General features: G+C 41.4%; 3 protein-coding genes across 4 annotated transcripts; 2 read left to right on the top strand and 1 right to left on the bottom strand.

Moving 5' to 3' along the window:
• The first annotated feature begins 595 nt into the window (after positions 1-595).
• psmc3ip (PSMC3 interacting protein) lies at positions 596-2801 on the top strand. The gene is made up of 8 exons (XM_089018486.1): positions 596-653; positions 884-984; positions 1054-1143; positions 1324-1435; positions 2009-2154; positions 2307-2360; positions 2437-2496; positions 2575-2801. Exons 1-8 carry the CDS (start codon positions 635-637, stop codon positions 2629-2631), a joined length of 639 nt encoding a protein of 212 aa, XP_088874612.1. The 5' UTR covers positions 596-634; the 3' UTR covers positions 2632-2801.
• A 136-nt stretch (positions 2802-2937) lies between these two features.
• On the bottom strand, positions 2938-9529 carry mlx (MAX dimerization protein MLX). The gene is made up of 8 exons (XM_089018485.1): positions 9288-9529; positions 8049-8088; positions 7886-7975; positions 7613-7722; positions 7429-7528; positions 6498-6597; positions 6160-6361; positions 2938-5084 (listed from the first exon to the last, which is right to left on the bottom strand). The coding sequence occupies exons 1-8, from the start codon at positions 9324-9326 to the stop codon at positions 5028-5030; spliced, it is 738 nt and encodes a 245-aa protein (XP_088874611.1). The 5' UTR covers positions 9327-9529; the 3' UTR covers positions 2938-5027.
• Positions 9530-9867: 338 nt separating this feature from the next.
• On the top strand, positions 9868-20207 carry fmnl1a (formin like 1a). Of its 2 annotated transcripts, none has more exons than XM_089018483.1 (25): positions 9868-10297; positions 11927-12010; positions 12457-12543; positions 13424-13491; positions 14254-14337; positions 14430-14594; positions 14663-14771; positions 14932-15008; positions 15096-15189; positions 16208-16282; positions 16359-16469; positions 16550-16699; positions 16777-16878; positions 17018-17699; positions 17786-17910; positions 17997-18199; positions 18279-18513; positions 18576-18644; positions 18717-18797; positions 18895-19024; positions 19096-19259; positions 19326-19427; positions 19506-19598; positions 19742-19847; positions 19928-20207. In XM_089018483.1, the coding sequence occupies exons 1-25, from the start codon at positions 10112-10114 to the stop codon at positions 19990-19992; spliced, it is 3447 nt and encodes a 1148-aa protein (XP_088874609.1). In that variant the 5' UTR covers positions 9868-10111; the 3' UTR covers positions 19993-20207. The 2 variants fall into 2 exon arrangements, with proteins under 2 accessions (XP_088874609.1, XP_088874608.1); XM_089018482.1 differs by having other exon boundaries at positions 9869-10297; positions 13421-13491.
• The last annotated feature ends 259 nt before the right edge of the window (positions 20208-20466 follow it).

Genomic DNA, 20466 nt, shown 5'->3' with positions numbered 1-20466 from the left:
TGCTTTCATTGACAATTTTAACCTATTTTGGAATTGTTCTTTTTTACCGTACGGACAGTGTTTATCCCAACCTTCTCGAGAGATAAACAGTAGCAGCCAACATCCATCACGGCAGTCATCGATCGATTCCCAGTTGACTTGCTTACAAATCACCCAGCACGAGCCCTGCTTCTTCTACGTCTAATCATTGCAATAATAAACTCACTACACCCACTTACAGGCCACACGAGTTGCTCCCCTCGTTACATCACTGGCGCTCCATATATACCCCCCCACACCCCCATTAACAGATTTAAACATTTTAACAGTGAACATCTTTTACAAATGAGCATCCCCCAATCCTGCGACCATGAACGTACGCCCATAACAAAACATAACCGGGGCACGGTGATCGTTCCCTATTTTAAATCGTGTAATCGATCGTTAGTCACGAAAATAAATGCACTAAAATATTCAGATTTGTAAAAATTCCATGGTGGTTTTATTTTATATTTTAAGGCAAAAACGTAGCGTCGTGTGACATTTTTTACACGTACACGATGAATAGTCTACACTCGACAGTATTTGTGACGAATCATTACGCGCGAAACTCAGTTTGGAAAAAAACCCGGAAGCGACTGTAAACAAGCTGACCATGAGTAAAAAGGACAACGGTAAGTTATCATCTTGACTGTAATTGTGCCATTTTCATTTGTATTCAAGTTAAACTGTGAAAAGCTTTTAGTTGGAAATTCCTAATCAAACATTTTGTCTTCCGTGTTAGCTAGCATCGAGAGATATACATGTGACAAAAAAGTCGTAAAACCCAAGTGTGCTTTATGGTACATTTCCAAAATTAGGTACAATATCAATAAATAACGTAATCATATTTTCATCCACACAGGCGCCGCAGTCATTCTCGCCTACCTGAATGAAAAGAACCGTCCTTACAGCTCCCAGGATGTCTTCTGTAACCTACAAAAACAGCACGGATTGGGCAAAACGGTTAGATTTACATACGAAAAGGTATGTTTCGAACAAATGAAGCATTATAAAGCTTTTTTTTGTCACCAGGCGGTGGTCAAATCCATGGAAATGCTGGCTCTGGAAGGCAAGATAAAAGAGAAGATTTACGGCAAACAGAAGATATATTTTGCTGACCAGGTTAGTTGAATAGTAATAACCTTCCACACATATCGTTCATTACTTACCATAAACAAGCCTGCTTGTCGGATGACCCGACATTGCAGTGTCCAAGTGCCAGAGGTGCTAAACTGGGGTAGACAACAATTCTGACATTGCTGTGCCAACCCCCAGACCGCGTTTTTTTCTTTTTCTTGGCAGTCTCAGTTTAAAGATGTGAACGATGCTGACCTGAAGGCTATGGACAGTCACATTGCTAAATTGAATGAAGAAATGCAGGTCCTCAACCAAAGTTGCAGACATCTGGAATCAGGTACAGTAATAATACGTATTACATTTAATTTATAAGCGCATTTCAAAACTCTCAAGGTGACCTTACAGTAACAGGATCAGTTTTTCTGCGGGTAAGCAACAGCAGCCACACGCGCCAGCGTTCACTCAACCCGGAAGTAACTCAAATAGATAGAACGCTAGCTAGCTAGCTAACAGATAGCTACTAGATAACCAATGAGACAGTTAGCTAACTAGCTACACAGCCACATAGCTAATAAATAGCCAGCTATAGAGCTAACTAGCCAGATAGCTAATAACAATACATTTCATCCTTAAGCGCCCTTCAATACTCCCAAGTTAGCCAATGTTGTTCTCCAATGAGAAATAAAATTGCATAAAAGAAAACAAACATTAAACAAAGTCTCACTAATATTTGGATAAAGAATAGACACTTTTAGTTCAAGAAAACATTTTGGCTGTGTAATATTTTCCATTAATTCCTCATTTATGCATATTGAGTTATTTCTCTTAAAAATAAAAACTTTAAAGGAAAAAAAAAACCCACAAGACCTTTTACTCAATATGTTTTTCTGACCATTGCACTCTGTTGCAGAGCTGAAGGAGCTCAACAGCAGCCTGACATCAGAGGAAATGACATCAGAGATCACTCGACTGAGAAATGAGTGTTCAGGATGTCATGAGCGTCTGGACAAAATAAAATCTGCCACCAATCACGTTACACCTGAGGAGAAAGACAAGGTTTGGGGGGGGGGGGTGCTGGTGTTGCTATTTAAGAGTTGAACACCCAATTATGAAATGTATCACTTCAATGGTCATCTTTGGGTTGTGAGCAAAATGTCAACGTACCTAATGAACGTACCTTAATGTCATCCCAAATATTCTATTTACAGGTTTTGAAAGAGCACAATGTTTATGTAAAAGAGTGGCGAAAGAGGAAGAGACTGGTAATAAGAGTTTAAAGTCTTTTCAAACTTTTCTCTTTGCCAATGTGTAAACCTAGTTTCACTCGATTCTACTCAGGCTTCGGACATGATGGACACAATCCTGGAAGGTTATCCTAAAAGCAAGAAAGAGTTCCTGGTAGGATAAATCAAGCTTTGGAGTTTAGCACTTTTTTTTCTTTAAAAGTACAACATATCTGTGGGATTTTACTTTCAGGAGGAGGTTGGCGTGGAAACAGATGAAGACTACAAGGTGGTTGTGCCAACTGTTTGAAAATCAAATTGGCTCTATTGAGAAGAATGTACTAAAACTCTGGACCTTGATTCAAAGTACATATGTTGTATTTTTGTATATTTCACATATTCACCTTGTACTTAAAAAGCGGAGTGCCATTGTTTAGTTTCCCACAAAAAGTTGAATAAATTGGCAGCAAACACAATTTAGTCAAAGGAATTTAAAAAATGCTTTGCTGGATCTTGTCCAGGTGTCTGGACAGTGTTTTATAAAATGTAAGACAGTTCACTACACAACAAACATCAGGAAATGCGGTCAGATAAGGAATTATTTTGGCCTCCACAGAGTAGCAGCACAATCAAAGCCAAGCTAACATTCAACATAACACAAATGGAACAATGTTGCGGTTTGCCTCAATCAAACATGGAGGGGCAGTTGAAATCCAACCGATAAACCAAAATACTGAACGACCGCGGAGTTGTATAGCTATGCACGAAAAACTAAGAAGCCAAGGACAGAACCGTGAGGCACACCAACATTTTCGTATGTACACAATGACGTCTACTTAGTCAACATCGATATCTACCCGCAACCGTTCAGTAATTTAGAGCTGAGGAGTCCTTGTTTTTGGGGACATCTTGAGCCATGACATGAAATGTTTTGCATAAAAGTAGGCTGTGGCGTTTGTCAATACAAGCGGTTATTGCTTGGTGTCATTTTCAGGTAGAAATGAAGCAAAATAATATATATATATTGCGAGTGAGTCACTTGTGGTGACAGTATTTAAAGAAATTGAGTGTCATCTGGACAATTAGCTCCCCGCCGTTAATGTACAAATCATAACCTAGTTTTCAAAATAAAAGACAGCTTAGCCCCTTACATAATGATAACAAACACCCTTTAACTTAGTTTGCAACGTACCGATGCAGGATAAAGTCGGCCTGGCAATTTGTGAGGTAGTATCAGAGGTGCAACAGGCAGATGGGCGCGAGATCAAAAAGGAGAGCGCGTCCAAGGCTGCTTTTGCGTCAAAAAGATGTCATGCTTAGTCTTTATACCAAAAAAAAAAACTACCCTGGACATACTCCAAATTTACCGGGCGGAAGCAGCGAGTGGAGATTGTAGTGCTTATCGTTTTGATATGTGACATATTTCAGTGATACCTTGGCTTACGAACTTAATTGGTTCCCAGAAAGTGTGTAAGGTGAAAAGTGTGTATTTCAAACATTAATTTCCCATAGGAAACCATTAAAATGAGAATAATCTGTTCCCTGGTGCCCATAAAACATAATTTTATACTAAATAAGCCTTAAAACTACACAAAAATATACCTTATTTTATGTATAATAAATGTGCTATGGTATTGTAATTAAAGAAATAAATGGTGCTATATAATAAAGTCGTTTTATTTACCTTTGTGATGGTCGTTGATGGCTTGATGGAATGGATAGCTTTTTGCATAAAGTGTCTCAAGGAGCTCTGGGTTGTACATCTTGGAAGTTGTGATATTGCAACAGATGCAGGCGCACAAACTAGAAACTTCATTAATAGCTGGTTCCCTTGCTTGTCTTTTCAAATTGTACAGATGGCTTGTGCGGGTTATTTGTGGAGCCTGATTGATGGGATATTTTAACCTTGGAGTCTACACGCTGCCTTTGAACTATCAATAACGTTGAAACGAGTCCAAATTTTACTATTTTCTATCCATTTTCTCACCATTTCACTTTTCTTTTTCTGTTTCAAGCTGTCGTCTCCCTTTCGTGCGTGTGAGTTTCTGTTTCTGGAACCCCTCCTCCTCCTCACTGCTGCGTGTGTCCTGCTGCGTGTTTCCCCTCCCTCCTCTACCACGAATCTTGACCAATGACGTGCGGCTTTAACCGAAGACTGGGGGCGGGGAATAGAGGACAAAAAAGTCCTTGTTAGGAGCTCCAAGAACCGACTCATTCGCGAACGACATATCACTCGTTGTGGCAATCCGTGTGTTTCTCAAATAATAGTTTGTATGCCAAGATTATATTCTTGCGAATTTAACATTTGTAAGGTGAAAAGTTCATTAGCTAAAGCGTTCGTAAGCCGAGGTATCACTGTATATATATATAGTAAATCTGGTGCCTTTGAATTGTCCTGTACTAAAGGCAACTCTTGGTACTGATGTCATTTAGCCATCAATATGGACTTGACATTGTCTATGTACATTCACTGGCCGTATGAGGCACATCTGCACGATTTGAGTAAAATCTCCACATCTGGCAAAGAATCTCTTATGAGCAGAGTAGGAGCCCTGAAGGTCTCGATCACATCCCGAGACCTCCGTTTTCACATCATGCAATTATCGCAATTGTCAAATGTCTCAAATCGTCTAAAATCAAGACAAACATCAAGTGTGCCGCCACCCCCACCCAGAGTGCGCGATATATATTCACAATCGTGTGACGTCAGTAGAGCTGCCCGTTGATCTGCTGTAGCACGCCGACAACAAATTCCTTCAGCATCTATAACGAGAAAGGGAGAGAAAAAAAAGAACAAAAACATAAGTCCAAGATGGCGCCCGAGCCTTGCTTTTTTTTTGTTGTTTTTTGTGTTTTCTTTTGTCACTTTGAGTTGTTGTGCGTCATGTGGAACAAATAAGGACTGTTTTTCAGCATTTTTAGCCACATCGTTCATCAAGGAGGAGACTGCTGAGCAGTTGCGCCTTTTTGGCAGCAGGAATATGCCAGCACTATTTTTGATTGGAAGGAATGTCTGTGCCATTTGACTGTCATGGCCGGACAGCTCTGGGGCGATTTTGCTTTTTTTGCGCTTGTAATTATAAAAATGATAATAATAATAATACATTTAATTTCTAAGCACCTTTCAAAACTCTCAAGGTCACTTTACAATCACAGGATAAGTTCTTTGTGGGTTAGCAGCCACACGCACCAGCTTTCACTCAACCCGGAAGTAACTCAAATAGATAGAAAGCTAGCTCGCTAGCTAATAGATAGTTACTTTACAGTCACAGGATAAGTTTTTTTTGTGGGTTAGCAACGGCAGCCACCCGCGCCAGCGGTCACTCAATCCGGAATAATATTTTTTTTTAAAAAGTGGAATTGCCGCAGCTTGGAATTGAAGCCGATATTTAGTGGAACAGGAGATGTGAGACAGTTTCTTTTCGTCAATGGATGCTACAGCTTTATGTTTGCTTTCAACATTTAGCTTGTAGCAGAAATGCACATTTCACCATGACGTCCCTGATCCACTGCTGAAAAGGACACTTTGATCCTCTCCTCTTTCATTTAGAACTTCTTCATACAACAAATATGGTCCAGAATGTGTTTAAGATTGAATGAATGTGTGTTTTGTGTTGTATCACATTACTTATTTAGTTTTTGTTGTTGTTGTTTTGACTTCAAGATGACGCCGCGAGAGTGGCTGCCTTTACAGCAGCACCTGTATTTTTTCTACTTCTTTCTTTCCTTTCATCACATTGTTGCTGTGAAATGTAAATTTCTGCACTGTGAGACTAATAACAGCTAACCCGATCCAATCCAATAAAATGGCGAGTTTTGAGCGGAGCGGTCGAAATACCGGTGGCTTGCAGCATTCCTCGATCCAGTTGATCACAGTGGCCGACAGTTCCTGGAAGCTATTGACGGACACGGACCTGCTGAAGGAGGAAAAAAGCGAGTCCATGATGCTTTGGAAGATGTTGAACTTGATCTGGTCCGACACCTGGTTGGCACCCTGCTGTGGATGGCTCTGGTACGCCTTGACAATCTGCTCATAATTCCTATGAGGTGAAGATAAGTGACAATGTCTACCATGTTTTCAGACATAGCAGCCATACTGCCAAGAATCACAACACCGTTTTCTCAAAAAGTCAATTTTCCCTCACGGACAACAAAACCGCAGACCAGACAACTCACGTTTTCATGATCTTCAACGCGGTGACTTCTTTCATGAGGCGGGAAACTTCCTCATCCTGCTTTTTCTTCTCTTTGTGAAGAAACTTGATGTATTCGATGCCTGCAAACAGAAACGGTTGCGTCGTTATGTTTGCTGGATGCGCCTGAAAAAGACTTTTCAGACTGCATTTGGTTTTCTCTGGTATATGCGGATAAGCCATCGGCATGCTGATATCAAAGTCAGCTTTATTGTCAAATATGCTAATCTGCATGACATACAGCACAGATGAAATTACTATCCTCTCTGACCCAGCGCGCAAGGCACTTATAATGACTTTAACAAACACAATAAACATAAAAACGCCAATTTGCTATTTTTGATATTTGATATTAAAGACTATTTGATTTTACTTCACGTTTGGTATGTGATCTTATCTAAAACCGCAGAAACAGTTTCCTCACGGTCCAGAGCGGTCCAGAGCCAATGCGTATTTGGAACTGTTGCGGCTTGGAATTGAAGCGGATTTACGAGCGACAGTAGACATGAGACAATCACTTTTCGTCAATAGATGCTATAGCTTTGTTTGCTTTCAACATTTAGCAGTCATGCACATTTCACCACGACGTCCCTGATCCACTGGTGAAAAGGACGCTTTGATCCTCTCCTGTTGACTCTAGAACTGCTTCATGCAAGAAAGAGGGTGCAGAAAGTGCTAAAAGAGTGAATGGAGTTGTGTCACATTATTTGTTATTTTATTTTAACTTCAAGATGGCGCCGCAACAGTGGCTGCCTTTACAGCAGCTCCTGTATTTTGTTTTTGCTGCTGTAAAATGTAAATTTCTCCACTGTGAAAAATATAAAGTCTGATCTAATCTCTTGTCCTTTGTTGATGTGCTAGCTTTGTTGACACGTAGCCTTGAAAACAATGCGCTAAGGTTTGTGGTGTCTTACTCTTCTGCAAGATGGTGGCCTTGCTGATCTTCTGAGCTCCCACAGCGAATTCAGACTGCAGGCAAGTGGGAACAACAGACTGCAGGTCATCGTAGCCTTTCTGCAGAGGGAGATTAAGCGGCGTCAAATCCCAGGGGTGCAACAGCAGCTCAAATTTAGTCCAGGGTATGTGAACATTTGTTACCTTGATGGCGTCACGTCGCTTCTGTTCAGCCTGCGTGTGCGCTTGCCTCCGCCGATCTTTGCACGTATTCTTGTATAACGTCTCGTGCCTGCAGTCGCTATCTTCATCATCTGTTGTCATGTGAGATGACCGCAAAATGGACTTTACATTATTCTGTTTTGGAAGTAATTGAGTTTTTTTTTTCTTTTTTTTTGGGGTGATTGTTCAGTCACGCCCAGCGCACTTGGTGCACGAAGACACGCCAAAGAAAGCCTTTCACATGAAAAAAAACACCTGTGTTTGGTACTGAGGAGGCACTTGTTGAGCTGATACTGTTAGCCCTGGTCACCAGGCTCCCCGTCCTGGATGAATCGCCAAATAGAACTGCAAAAATGCACATAGTTCAATGTTCATCATCATCGGCTTCTCCATGCGGACAGAACGAACGACAACCCACCAGGGTCAAAGACGCCATCGCCGAACGCCACGTCTGAGTGCTGAAGCGTCACCAGGCAACAGAAGATGAGAGAAAGAGGGACAATAGTAAGATGAAGTACAAGTGCTGGCCTACATGAGGACAATGACAGTCAAAACACCTACTGAGCACTAGCTTGATTACTTCTTTTCACCTATGCGCAAGGTCAAACACAGCGATGATTAGTGAATCACCGCTGTGTTTGACGCTTAAACTAGGACACCGCCACACAATAGCCACCTCACGTGTGACCAATAGTGTTAAGGGAAGCCAATTGTAGAAAATATCCTTTTACAAAAACAATAAAAGGCCTATTCCTGCCTTTGAATTTGTTTGTTTACTGCATATATTAAAAGTTAGCTAACAGTTAGCTTAGATGTCAATTGTGGCTTAAAGGACAACCGACGTCACTTTTTTGTTTTTTAACTGACACCAGAAAAACATTTTATATCTAAAATACCCAAAACACACAGTATGATATTTTTAGTCAAATGCAAAACACCAATAAAAATGACAAAGTGTCTTAAATCTGCAAAAAAATTGAGCTGCGAATTGGGCATTTTCAGAAAGTCCCGCCCCTAGACAGTGACGTCACGCCAAGACGTCTTGCATTGCTAGTGAATCAAAACAATGGCTTCAGATTCAGAGAATATGCTTTCTTGTTCCACATCCAGTGATGAATATGATTCAAATAGTTCTGAAGAGGAAAGCATACATGTTTGCAATCGATTGAATAATTTATTTGTGCCATTTTGAGGCAACATTGGGGGGAAATCTTTCACCACAGGCTGATAAATTCCTTATATGGCGCTTGGACGAGTAGTTTTTACGAAGCATATTATTTTAACACGCATCTGACACGAGACTCATTCAACAGTTCCAAAACTCGCTGACTGATGACAAATTTACAACTTATTTCACACAGTTTCCAAATTAGAAGGAAAACAAAAACTAATAATGAAAAACTAGTTGTTCTCATTTGAGATGAAATGAAATAAAAAAACACCGACTGACCAAAACGGTGTTTATTACAGGCTTCGCACACAAAAGCCTCACAACCACACTCACTTGACAAGTAAAACAACAAAGCCCAATTCACTGACAGCCAGTGCGGCCGAAGGTGAACGAACGCACGACGGCTTACTTGTGGCTGATGTCACAAAAGACTTGTAACAAGACAAAAAAGATGATGTTTGTTACGAACACACGACTCGAGTTTACCTTGCCATGGTCCTCGGGCGACGTTGTCAGATCCGCCATTTTGGATATCCGTAATAACGTTGGTGCGTTCGCGGTCCTTCGGGTAAACTTTGAGAGCCAAAACAACTCCCCCCGAAATCAAAACCAAGAACAAGATCAGCTGTCAAAGTAAGAACGTGCTGTCTGTCAATGGTCGTAAAAAAATCGAACAGAGTGCCGTCGATTATTGTCAACGTCAAGTAATTGTGACTGACGCATGTGGGTGTTTGTTTTACTTTTTTCATAAGCACCCCACAAATGTCACAGGCCGGGATGCGAGCGATAGCCCATGTCAACCACACGGTGTCGCTGTTTCTCTCTTGGATCGCTTGACTGGCCTCCAAGCAAGCTGGCCTCCCTTAAAGGGTAAAGATCAAACCCAAAGTTGGCTTCAAGTGAAAAGTAGCCAATCTATGCGATACAAAAAGATCATTTCATTTTTAACCTCAAACATCTACATCCACCCTAACAGTTATGACCACAATCCTCACCCTGTGTGTGCGCTCCACCCTGTGTTCTTTACCATGTACAGGAAGTTACCCTTCTGCTTTTCTGTGTGCGGTTTCTGTCTTTCTACCTCTCAGAGTGTGTCCTCTTCCGCTCAGACCCCACACTCAGAGTTCTTCTCGAGGTGTTGTTCTTCCATCCTTAACCACCTCGCGATGCAGCCCCTCTCGCCACAAGGCCTCATCTAGGCCTACGCGCTCTTTCAGAGTGAGCACGGCCCGCTCTGGTATGCGCTGATTTCTCTGGGAAAGGTCTTTGTGTGCGCGGCTTTCCTCCTGGATTACTTGTGGAGATTAGTGATGGGGAATGCCATGGGCTCGGAGCAGGAGTCATCGCCCGACGGCTGCGATTCCAGGAGCTCAGTGGGCACGGCGTCCGTCATGAGTGAGCCCGGCGCACCAACGCTGCCTAAGAAGCATCCGGCTCCCAACAAGCTGCCCTTGCCCGCCGAGGAAGAGCTTGAGGAGCGCTTCAATGTGGTCCTGGTGAGTGGAAAACAGGTTTTGAATTTACTGTAATAATCCCATTGAGGTTATGACACAGAATTAGGAAGGAATCGCCTGTTTTGAAGAAAATATTTATGATCTACAGGTCATTGTAACATTAGGCATATATTTGCAAAACTTTTTGTGGATTTTTTTTATTATTTACCTGCTTTATTCGTGTCTATCTTTGTATTTGTATAAAACCCTAGCAACAGAAATGTATATCAATATAGACACAAATATGTGCTCGAGTGCAGAAACTAGGAACAGGAATGTGGAAATGCTAAAGACCATGTGAGCACGAAGCATGGGACATGAATGGTCATTTGTTTGTTACTCGTTTTAACTCTGAGTAAAGCTCTCTTTTACGCCCACACTGTATTACGGATTACAATTGTAGATATGGCCAAAATAAACAGTCCATCGGAAATATAAAGCTGAAAGATCGTGAATTACCCACACCAATTCAGAGATTAAAAAAAAACATTTAAAAAATGTCTGTGTAAACTCTCAGTCGTACAGGAGTGGTCCATCGATGAAAAGGTTTCTTCAGCCGTCATCTGTACTTCTTTGAAGGTGTCGGACATTTTGCTTCTTATCCAAGAAACTCGTCAGCAAACTAACAACGAAACTGCTGACGAAGTTTCTTGGATAAGAAGCGAAACGTCCGACACCTTCAAAGAAGTACAGATGACGGCTGAAGAAACCTTTTCATCGATACATTTAAAAAAGCGACAAGTTTGGCACCACTATTTGGTATGTCATGCGTGCAAAGCCCTAAAGAGGAAGTGGGGCAACACATCACCGCCACATAGCAGAAGACCGGAAAGCAGCACACTTTCAACATGCTGCACTCGAGATGTTGCTGTTTTCATTATTCACTACTATCTCGTTAAGGTTAAATCTCGTGACTTTTGAGTTTATCAGCCCTTGAACCGATCATATTCGGTTTTGGTTGTAAGAAATTGACAATCAAAAATGAGTTCTGAAAACAAATAATTTGTTCTATCTGCGCCTACCTGAACTTGGCTCTCATTTATTGGTCATGGGTTCATCGGCTAACCGTCATACCACAAGAAAAGCAAGATAAAGGATACAAACTTGACAGAAAATACTCATATGACGCTTTCAGTCACTCATTCTTAATGTACGTTGTGATAAACAAAAGAAAAGTCCTGCGTGACTCAAATCAAATCATGGCCAATGACAACCTCAGTCAATTAACCCCCTTTTTTAATATCGTTCACTGATATTAACTTGTTAGGTAATTACTGGTATCAGCTAAAAAATGGGGGCGACCATTTTGTCCTGTTCTGCCATTTGAAGTCGACTGAGGGTAAGGACTCAGGGCTCATGACTACCAGAGCTCACTTATATGCTGCCAATGGCCTTATGACGTCACAAGATGAGCCATTCGGGACTGCGTTGTCAGTTTTGATTGATGGGAAGTGGTAGTACAAAACAAAATGGCCGCCCTGAGAAGGTTATAAACAGGGTGGATTTTATCCTTCATACATTTTGTACAAAATAAATCTCAATCTGTTTAGAATAGTGAAGGTGCAAAAGACATATACAAAAATAATAATAATAATTCAGCTTTAAAAGACATAACATCTGTGTGTATTTCAGAGCTACATGAACTTGCCACCAGATAAACTGCAGCTCTTGAGTCAGTATGACAATGACAAGAAATGGGAGCTCGTCTGTGACCAGGTATGTTACTTTATTTTACATATTGTAATTTTATATGTAGTTTATTCTAGTTTTTTTTCTTCAATTGTGTTAAAGTAATTAGATTTGAATGACATTTTATTTTTATTTTTCAATTTAAATTTTAGCACATTTACTCAAAACTTCAAATGTAATTTCAAAATGAAATGCATTCCCTTTTATTTTTAATTGTACGACTTTTAAATATACTTTTCATCTTAAAAATCTATTGCGATTTTCATTTTCAAGAAGTTGATTTGACAAAACATTCAGGTTGTGAAACATCCTGCACCTGTGCCTACACATAGCACGCACATGTGGTTAAGCGTAGTGATAGAACCGCAAGGGCGTCGGCATGGCAACAGTGTCGGACGACGGCAGACATTGATTAGTCTATGTTGCCGTGTGTTAGTGTGTGTTGTTCAAAGCACTCGTCTTTGCTATCTCAGGAACGCTTTCAGGTGAAAAGTCCTCCTTCCACATACCCAGCAAAAATCCGAAGCTTCTACCAGGACCAAGTGGTGGTGGCTCGTCGGGTCAGTAAACGTAATCCTCATTTTAATCCTCATTTTGAGATTATTAATGAAGATATTTTAACAATTTTTGGTGTTTCTTAAATCACGTTAACCCATTACAATATAAGACTAAGTTTCCAACTAAAATAAAAAAAATAAATCTTTAAAAATTGCCCAATATATCTTTTTTGCAAATGCAGCGGCAAATGCAGCTAGTAGATAGCTAATAGACAGCCAACAGATAGATAGTTACATAGCTAGCCACCTAGTTACATAGCTAATAGCTAGCTAGCTAGTTAGTTAGCTAATACACTGAATGTCCGTATTAAATACACAGATAGAAAGCTAGCCAGCTAGTAGATAGCTAATAGATAGACAACAGATAGCTACCTAGATAGCTAGCCACTTAGCGACTTCGTGTTTTTTTGCTTTCAACACTTAGCTTGTAGCAAACGTGCACATCACTTTACAGTCACAGGATACGTTTTTCTGTGTGTGAGCAGCGGCAGCCACACGCGCCAGCGTTCGCTCAACCAGGAAGTAACTCAAACAGATAGAAAGCTAGCTATCTAGCTAGATAATAGATAGCTAATAGTTAGCTAGCCATCTAGCTAGCCATATAGCTAATATAGAGCAAGCTAGCTAGTTAGCTAGCCAGCCACACAGATATAAAGATAATAGACAGCCAGCATATAGATAGCAAATGGATATCAAGTTAGATAGCTAGCAGCTAGATAGCAAGAAGAAAAAATACTTTCAAGTATAACACTGACGAATACATTTGAAGTTTATCAGCATTCAGGCACCCGATGAAAAAAAAAAAAACAGTAAGGTGGTACTTTGGAGTCCAATGTTATGTTGTAATGACTCAAATACTCTGCTGGTGTTTGTTCATCAGAAGAAAAGAATCCAAGATGCCACCAAGGTCCTCAAGGATTTGGAAATATCTCTGCGAACCAACCACATCGGGTGAGCAGCATGAATTCACCCATAATAAGTGAATGCATTCAACTGCTTGATAGAGATGAGACAGAATAAGAAGTTATCATATTTAAAAGTTTCATGCTGTTATATGCTTAGTGAACATGTGTGGCTAGAATACACAATTGAAGCACAGAGAAACCTGGGGGCAATCTGAGGTGAACAGACACAGCCTATTAACCTGTCATCTTCATGTAGGAGATCTGGCACTGGGCAGAATTTAGGAGTCCTTCACATGAGTAATTTAGGACTTGTTACTCCTTCAGATCTCGAGGTCATTAGCCGGGTTACAAATTAATTGGTTCAGGGAAAGACAACAAATTAAAATGTCTATGTTCTATTGTTTATAGCTGTTGGTGCTTGGGACGTCCAGGGGTGTGGTATTCAAATCAAGAAAACTATGTTTTACTAATGTATCACTTAAATTTGCATATAATGTCAATAAATAGCTTGGCAGAGGGCTGCAGAATTTGGGCGTATGTCATGAATGACTGCGTCCCCTGCCAGCAGTAAAAGACAATCTTCCTCTGTTCGAGCCTTTGTTCACAGTGTCCGACCGAATATCTGTGACACTGCTTGAATGATTTTTAAATTAAACATGATTGATGGAACAGTTTTTGATCTTAATAATTTGTATAATAACTTCTTAATTGATTCATACACATTTACCAATACAAAAGTTCAAACTTACAAATGAAAATGTTCCTTGGTGAAGGTAATCATCTCCTGGGTTGACTTTGTGTCTTCCAGTTGGGCTCAAGAGTTCCTCAATGAGCAGAACAAAGGTCTGGATGTGTTGGTGGAGTATTTGTCTCAGGCGCAGTGCGACGCCCCGTGAGTAACGTAGCGACAATAGCTCGAAAAGCTTTCCGATGTTCCCCCAGCCAGCCACTAAAGTCACCTCACATATGGGATTTTTCCTTTAGGTTCGACGTGGAGAACGAGAATGGCGGCACCCTGAGCGACAAATCAAAGCCTGTCAATGGGAGGTCCATTGAGGACTTGACCAAGACCGGCGGTACCGGGGGCGGCGGCGGCGGCGGCGCACACTCCCACGGAATGACCCGAGCGGCACGAGCGCTCACAGTGAGGTTAGAATCTCTCTACGAATTCAGAGTTATCTTTTGGACTGACGCTTATATGCTGCCATCATGAACAGAATCAGCTCCACTCTCGGGAATAAGATGCTCAAGAAGTCTCATTCACCAAGTCACAGAGATGACGTGCATGTGTGCATCATGTGCCTGAGGGCCATCATGAACTATCAGGTATCAAAATTATTTCCATTTATGAATGCAAATGAACAAAAACATTCAAAACTGAAGGAACACAACCTGCTATTTGGGTCAATTTAACCCATGTTTTGGTTGTTTTGCATCATCACATTGTCCTATAACCACTCTGATAATGTCTTTATTTTTGTCTCAGTCGGGTTTCAACCTGGTAATGACGCATCCACGTTGCGTCAATGAGATTACGCTCAGCCTGAATAGCAGGAACCACAGGTGTGTGTGTGTGTGTGTGTGTGTGTGTGCGTGTGTGTGTTTCGACATACCTATGACTATCATCATGGCTGGTTTCTTCTTTGACAGGACCAAGGCGCTGGTGCTGGAGCTACTGGCTGCCGTCTGTCTGGTCAGAGGAGGACATGACATTATCCTGTTGGCATTTGACAACTTTAGAGAGGTTCCATAATTATAATCACATTCATAGTAATATCAGTAATTAAAAAATAATAATAATAATAATAGTAATTATAAATAATAATAACAATAGCAACAATAACAACAACAATAATATTAATAATAATAATAAAAATAAAAATAATACTAATAATTACAACTAAAATGTGCATATTATAGTATGTGCAGTACACCGTTTTGCCCACAGGGGATGCACAAGCAAATGGAGTATAAACAGAAAGAGGAATAATAGTGACTTCCCCTGATACCTATAATAATAATAATAATAATAATAATAATAATAATTATTATTATTATTATTATTATTATTATTATTATTCTATGAGAATATATATAATAATAATATATAATAGAATAGAATAGAATAATAATACATTTCATTTATAAGCGCCTTTCAAAACAATAGAATAGAATGGAATAGCGTGGCATAGCATAGCATAGCTTATGTCATATGTCATGTCATATGTCATATGTCATACGTCATATGTCATGTCACATGTCATATGTCATATGTCATATGTCATGTCATATCATATCACGTCACATATATCATATCATATCATATCATATCATATCATATCATATCATATATCATATATAATATCATATATCATATATCATATCATATATCTCATATCCCATATCCCATAGCTCATAACTCATATATATCATATCTCATATCATATATCATATATCATATATCATATATCATGTCACATATATATATATCAAATATAATAAATATAATATAATATAATATAATATAATATAATATAATATAATATAATTATAGATATCAGGGGGCACACTATTATTCCTCTTTCTGTTTATACTCCCTTTGCTTGTGCACTCCCTGTGGGAAAAACAGTGTACTGCAATTACAATATGCCAATTTTTGTACATGTCACCAAAATGTTTTGATACTATCCAATATACGCTGTATGTCACTACTGTTTAAATAAAACTGCATAGAATTGTGTTTTTTTTCCGCTTCCTGTCAGGTGAGCAAAGAGAAGTACCGCTTTGAGAAGCTGATGGAGTATTTCGTCAATGACGATTGCAACATTGACTTCATGGTAGGTCCGATATATGCTTTGCACCATGTAAAATTGCAGAGTCATTTGTTACAAATGTAATCGCATTGATTTGCAGGTGGCCTGCATGCAGTTTATCAACATTGTGGTCCATTCCGTGGAGAACATGAACTTTCGCGTGCACCTGCAGTATGAGTTTACTAACTTGGGTTTGGACAAATATCTGGATGTGAGATGATTTTGTCGTAGTCCCTAATGAAGTGACCAGTGAAAAGAATTTACCAATGCAGATTTTCTTATGTATTTTAGAGTTTACGGCAAACCGAGAGCGAGAAGCTCCAGGTCCAGATTCAGGCCTACCTGGACAACGTCCTGGATGTCAGTGCTCTGTTGGAAGATGCAGAGAGCCGAGGCAGTGTTCTGGAGCATGTGGATCAGCTGCAGGACCACAATATTCAGGTAGGCTACGTGGACTGCATGAGTGCGACACGGGTCGTGGAAGTGTGCTCAGATGTTCTTTGCGCTGTCCCTTTCAGCTCAACGCTCAGCTCCAAGAGATGGAGTCTCAGACTGAGGAGAAGATTTCAGAGCTCGAGACTCAACTCATGCAGGCCACAAAAGAAGCCGAGTTGCTGAAGGTATGTTTATTTACTTAACTGGAGAATGCACTTTTGTGATTCAAGTTATTCATGACAGTCCAGGCTGCAAAGGCTGCCGGGGGGGGGGGGGGGGAAGACGTGCAAGTAATAATGATGACTAATGTTTTTTCCATTCCAGGAAAGCCTGAGAGACTCGTGCTCTCAGGTGAGCACCTTGCAGCAGAGGGAACGGGAGAAGGAGCTGGACAGAGAACGGGAGAAAGAGAGGGAACGTTTGAGCATGGCTGCTTCTCAGGCACAATCTGAGTTGGAGCAGAGGATCCAAGAGCTGCAGGAAAAGGGTCTAATCTCCTTGACCAGAACCCCTTCGGGAGGTTTGGACATCAAAGTTGTTCCCATCACCGTGACTGATTATGTTTTGGTCCCAGCAACCAAGGCCGAGGTAGTGTCTACCGCCTCAGAAACAGATAGTCTCCCCATAATTGAACCCTCGGCTCCCTTGGCACCTCGTTCACCATCCCCATCACCATCACCACCACTATCATCACCACCAGCACCACTACCATCACCACCAGCATCACCCCCTTCCGCTTCTCAAAGAGAAGCGCCACCACCACCACCTCCTGAACCTCCCGCTGAAGGAGAGCTGGTACCACCACCTGCTGCGCCTCCTCCATTTGCCAGTGGAGGAGGGCCACCGCCACCTCCACCACCACCACCTCCTGAACTTGCTGCCGGAAAAGGGCCACCACCACCGCCGCCACCTCCTCCCCCTGCCACTGGAGAACGACCACCACCTCCTCCGCCTCCGCCTGGTGTTTCTCTTCCACCCCCCCCTGGAACCCCCAGTATTTTGTCTGGTATTGAGGCTTTCTGAATGGTGGTCGGATCTAGTTCCAGATGTGAAATCCTAAAGCGATCTGTGGTCTTCTTTGTGTCTTCTCAGGGATGAAGAGTAAGAAGCCTATCCAAACAAAGTTCAGGATGCCGTTGTTGAACTGGCAGCCTCTAAAACCAAATCAGGTCACGGGAACTGTGTTTCATGAGCTGGACGATGAACAAGTCTTGGAGGTAATAGACACATTTCGGACAGAGAACTGTCTCTGAAGGTCTTGAGATGACAGCATGGGTTTTATTGTTCCTGTACATCCGTCCAGGAGTTGAACATGGATATGTTTGAAGAACAGTTCAAGACTAAGGCACAAGGTAACCCGACAGACCTGTCTAAGGTGAAAAAGAAGTTGGGGCCCAAGGCTGCCAGCAAGACATCTTTGATTGACCCCAACAAGGCCAAGAATTTGGCCATCACGTTACGAAAAGGCGGGATGTCTCCTTCGGAAATCTGCATGGCCATCGAGACGTACGGGCCGCCTAATTGAGCTCCTTCATGACTTTCTGGAATTTAAAAGAAAAACTGTCTTGTCATTTCCCCTTTACAGGTACGATCAGCAGTCCTTGTCCATTGACTTTCTGGAGCTACTGGAGCACTTTATACCATCAGACTTTGAGATAAAGCTGCTGATCAACTACGAGAATGATGGCCGACCCCTCGAGGACCTGACAGATGAAGATCGCTTCATTTTGCGGTTTGGCAAGATCCCTCGCCTGAGCCAGCGGATTAACACGCTCACTTTTATGGGAAACTTTCCCGAGAGTGTCAGACGACTACAGCCGGTGAGTCAAGCCTCATCCAAAAGTGTTGGACCCATGATTTGAGTATTTTTACTCTGCTACAGCAAATCAACTCCATCATCGCGGCGTCCATGTCCATCAAGTCTTCGGCCAAACTAAAGAAGATCCTAGAGGTCGGTCAAAGAGATTCAACTTGCTCACGAAGCCGTCAGATAGATCCTAACTTTTTTTTCTCCTACATTTAGATTGTTTTAGCGTTTGGCAACTACATGAACAGCAGCAAAAGAGGGGCAGCTTATGGCTTTAGATTACAGACTCTAGACCTTGTAAGTGGCTTCCCAAGAGTTTAGAGTTCATCATAATGGAGATCAGTGGTCGAAGGTGGTTTTTATGGAGCGTTGCCGACTTCTGTTTGTCTCTCAGCTACTGGAAACAAAGTCCACAGACCGCACACAGACTCTGCTCCATTTCATTGCCAACATTGTCCATGAGAAATATCCTGATTTGGCCAACTTCCACACGGAGCTCCACTTTGTGGACAAGGCAGCCCTTGGTATTTGTTCACGGTTGCGTCTTTGGTGTTATACCAATTCGCTGACTAAAAAGTCTTCGTCTCTTTGCCAGTGTCCTTGGACAGCATCCTCCAGGATATCCGATTCTTGGAGCGAGGGATGGAAATGACCAGAAAGGAGTTCATGATACAGGATGACAGCCCGGTCTTGAAGGAGTTCACCAAAAGCAACAGCGAGCCATTAGAGTCTCTGATTAAAGACAGCAAGACTGCTCAGGTTTAGCCTCCAATGCTAACAAGTGATCTTGTGCGTCAACTTGACCTCTGATTCTTCATTGCACAGGAGGCTTACTGCTCGGTTGTGGAGTATTTCGGCGAGAACCCCAAAACCACGCAGCCGGCCATGTTCTTCCCACTTTTTGTACGCTTTATAAAAGCCTACAAGGTAATAATGTCAGGTGGAGTTGCAAAACAGTGAATCCGGACTCGATGATTCACTTTTGTTTGTTTTTTTGGGTGGCAGAAAGCCGAGCAAGACAATCAGATGAAGAAGAAAATGGAGCTGGAGATGACCCAAATGCAAGATGGCTCACCAGCAAAGCCTGGAGGCCATAGGGTAAATATTTGGGGTGTCATAAGAACAAGCATTTTACATTATGATTTTTGGCGACAGTGCTCACATTTCACGTGGAACATAGTAGGTAAGGTTCAGCAAATATTATTGAATTTAACGCTTTCTGTGTTTTGACATCCTTTTAGGGTCCCCAGATGCCCAAGTTGGACTTCATTGCCGAGCTGAAGAGGAAGCAGGTGCAACCTCAGGTGCGCGAGGGCAAGGACGGTGCTTTGGAGGATATCATTACAGGTAAAACCATGTGATAAATGGACTATAAAATGTATGTGTGGTCATACCGTTCCCCTTAACTGTCGGTTCTTCACCTTCAGATCTGAGGAACACGCCGTACCGCCGCACGGACGGTCGCCGGTCAGCTCAACGCGCCGACACCTAAAAGAGACAACAACCTCAAGGCTGAAAGTAGATTTATACACAAGATGTCAACTTGAAATCTCCTGTCTGGAAAATCACATGATGCTCTGTTGACATTTAAGCAGAAAGTTGCTTTGTAAATAAATACGTACATTCAAGATGTATTTTAACCCCAGAAATCACTGTACATTTTCAGATGTATGCATGTATTGGTCTTTTTAAAATAATAATAAAAAATAGTTTTTTTAAATTTGAAAAGCTCATTTAGTATTTTTGTGTTACAGTAGCATTCCCATGATAAGTCATACTATCGACATCGAAGCCACGTGTAATACTTTCAGTGCTATCGACATCGCAGCCACGTGTAATACTTTCAGTGGTAAGGCTATTTTAATCTTGTTAGCATTAGCACTGCTATTTTATTAAAGCTAGGTACTCCAATATAATTTAACAGTCCCATGATTAGTTAAGTCAATCTATCGATATCACAGCCACA

Source organism: Hippocampus bargibanti, linkage group LG17 (genome assembly GCF_051943395.1).
Source record: "Hippocampus bargibanti isolate YZ-2025 linkage group LG17, ASM5194339v1, whole genome shotgun sequence".
In the NCBI taxonomy this organism is placed as follows: Eukaryota; Metazoa; Chordata; class Actinopteri; order Syngnathiformes; family Syngnathidae; genus Hippocampus; species Hippocampus bargibanti.
This window is presented reverse-complemented; position numbering and strand designations above follow the sequence as displayed.

Coding starts and splice junctions, on each gene's coding strand:
- psmc3ip (XM_089018486.1), top strand. Junction 1,436..2,008: donor TTGCAGACATCTGGAATCAG/GTACAGTAATAA, acceptor ACTCTGTTGCAG/AGCTGAAGGAGCTCAACAGC. Junction 2,361..2,436: donor GGCGAAAGAGGAAGAGACTG/GTAATAAGAGTT, acceptor GATTCTACTCAG/GCTTCGGACATGATGGACAC.
- mlx (XM_089018485.1), bottom strand. CDS start 9,326: ATGGCGGATCTGACAACGTCGCCCGAGGACCATGGCAAG. Junction 8,089..9,287: donor CGCCCGAGGACCATGGCAAG/GTAAACTCGAGT, acceptor GTGACGCTTCAG/CACTCAGACGTGGCGTTCGG. Junction 7,976..8,048: donor CGATGGCGTCTTTGACCCTG/GTGGGTTGTCGT, acceptor GCATTTTTGCAG/TTCTATTTGGCGATTCATCC.
- fmnl1a (XM_089018482.1), top strand. CDS start 10,112: ATGGGGAATGCCATGGGCTCGGAGCAGGAGTCATCGCCCGACGGCTGC. Junction 14,772..14,931: donor GGGCCATCATGAACTATCAG/GTATCAAAATTA, acceptor TTTTTGTCTCAG/TCGGGTTTCAACCTGGTAAT. Junction 16,283..16,358: donor ATTGCAACATTGACTTCATG/GTAGGTCCGATA, acceptor ATTGATTTGCAG/GTGGCCTGCATGCAGTTTAT.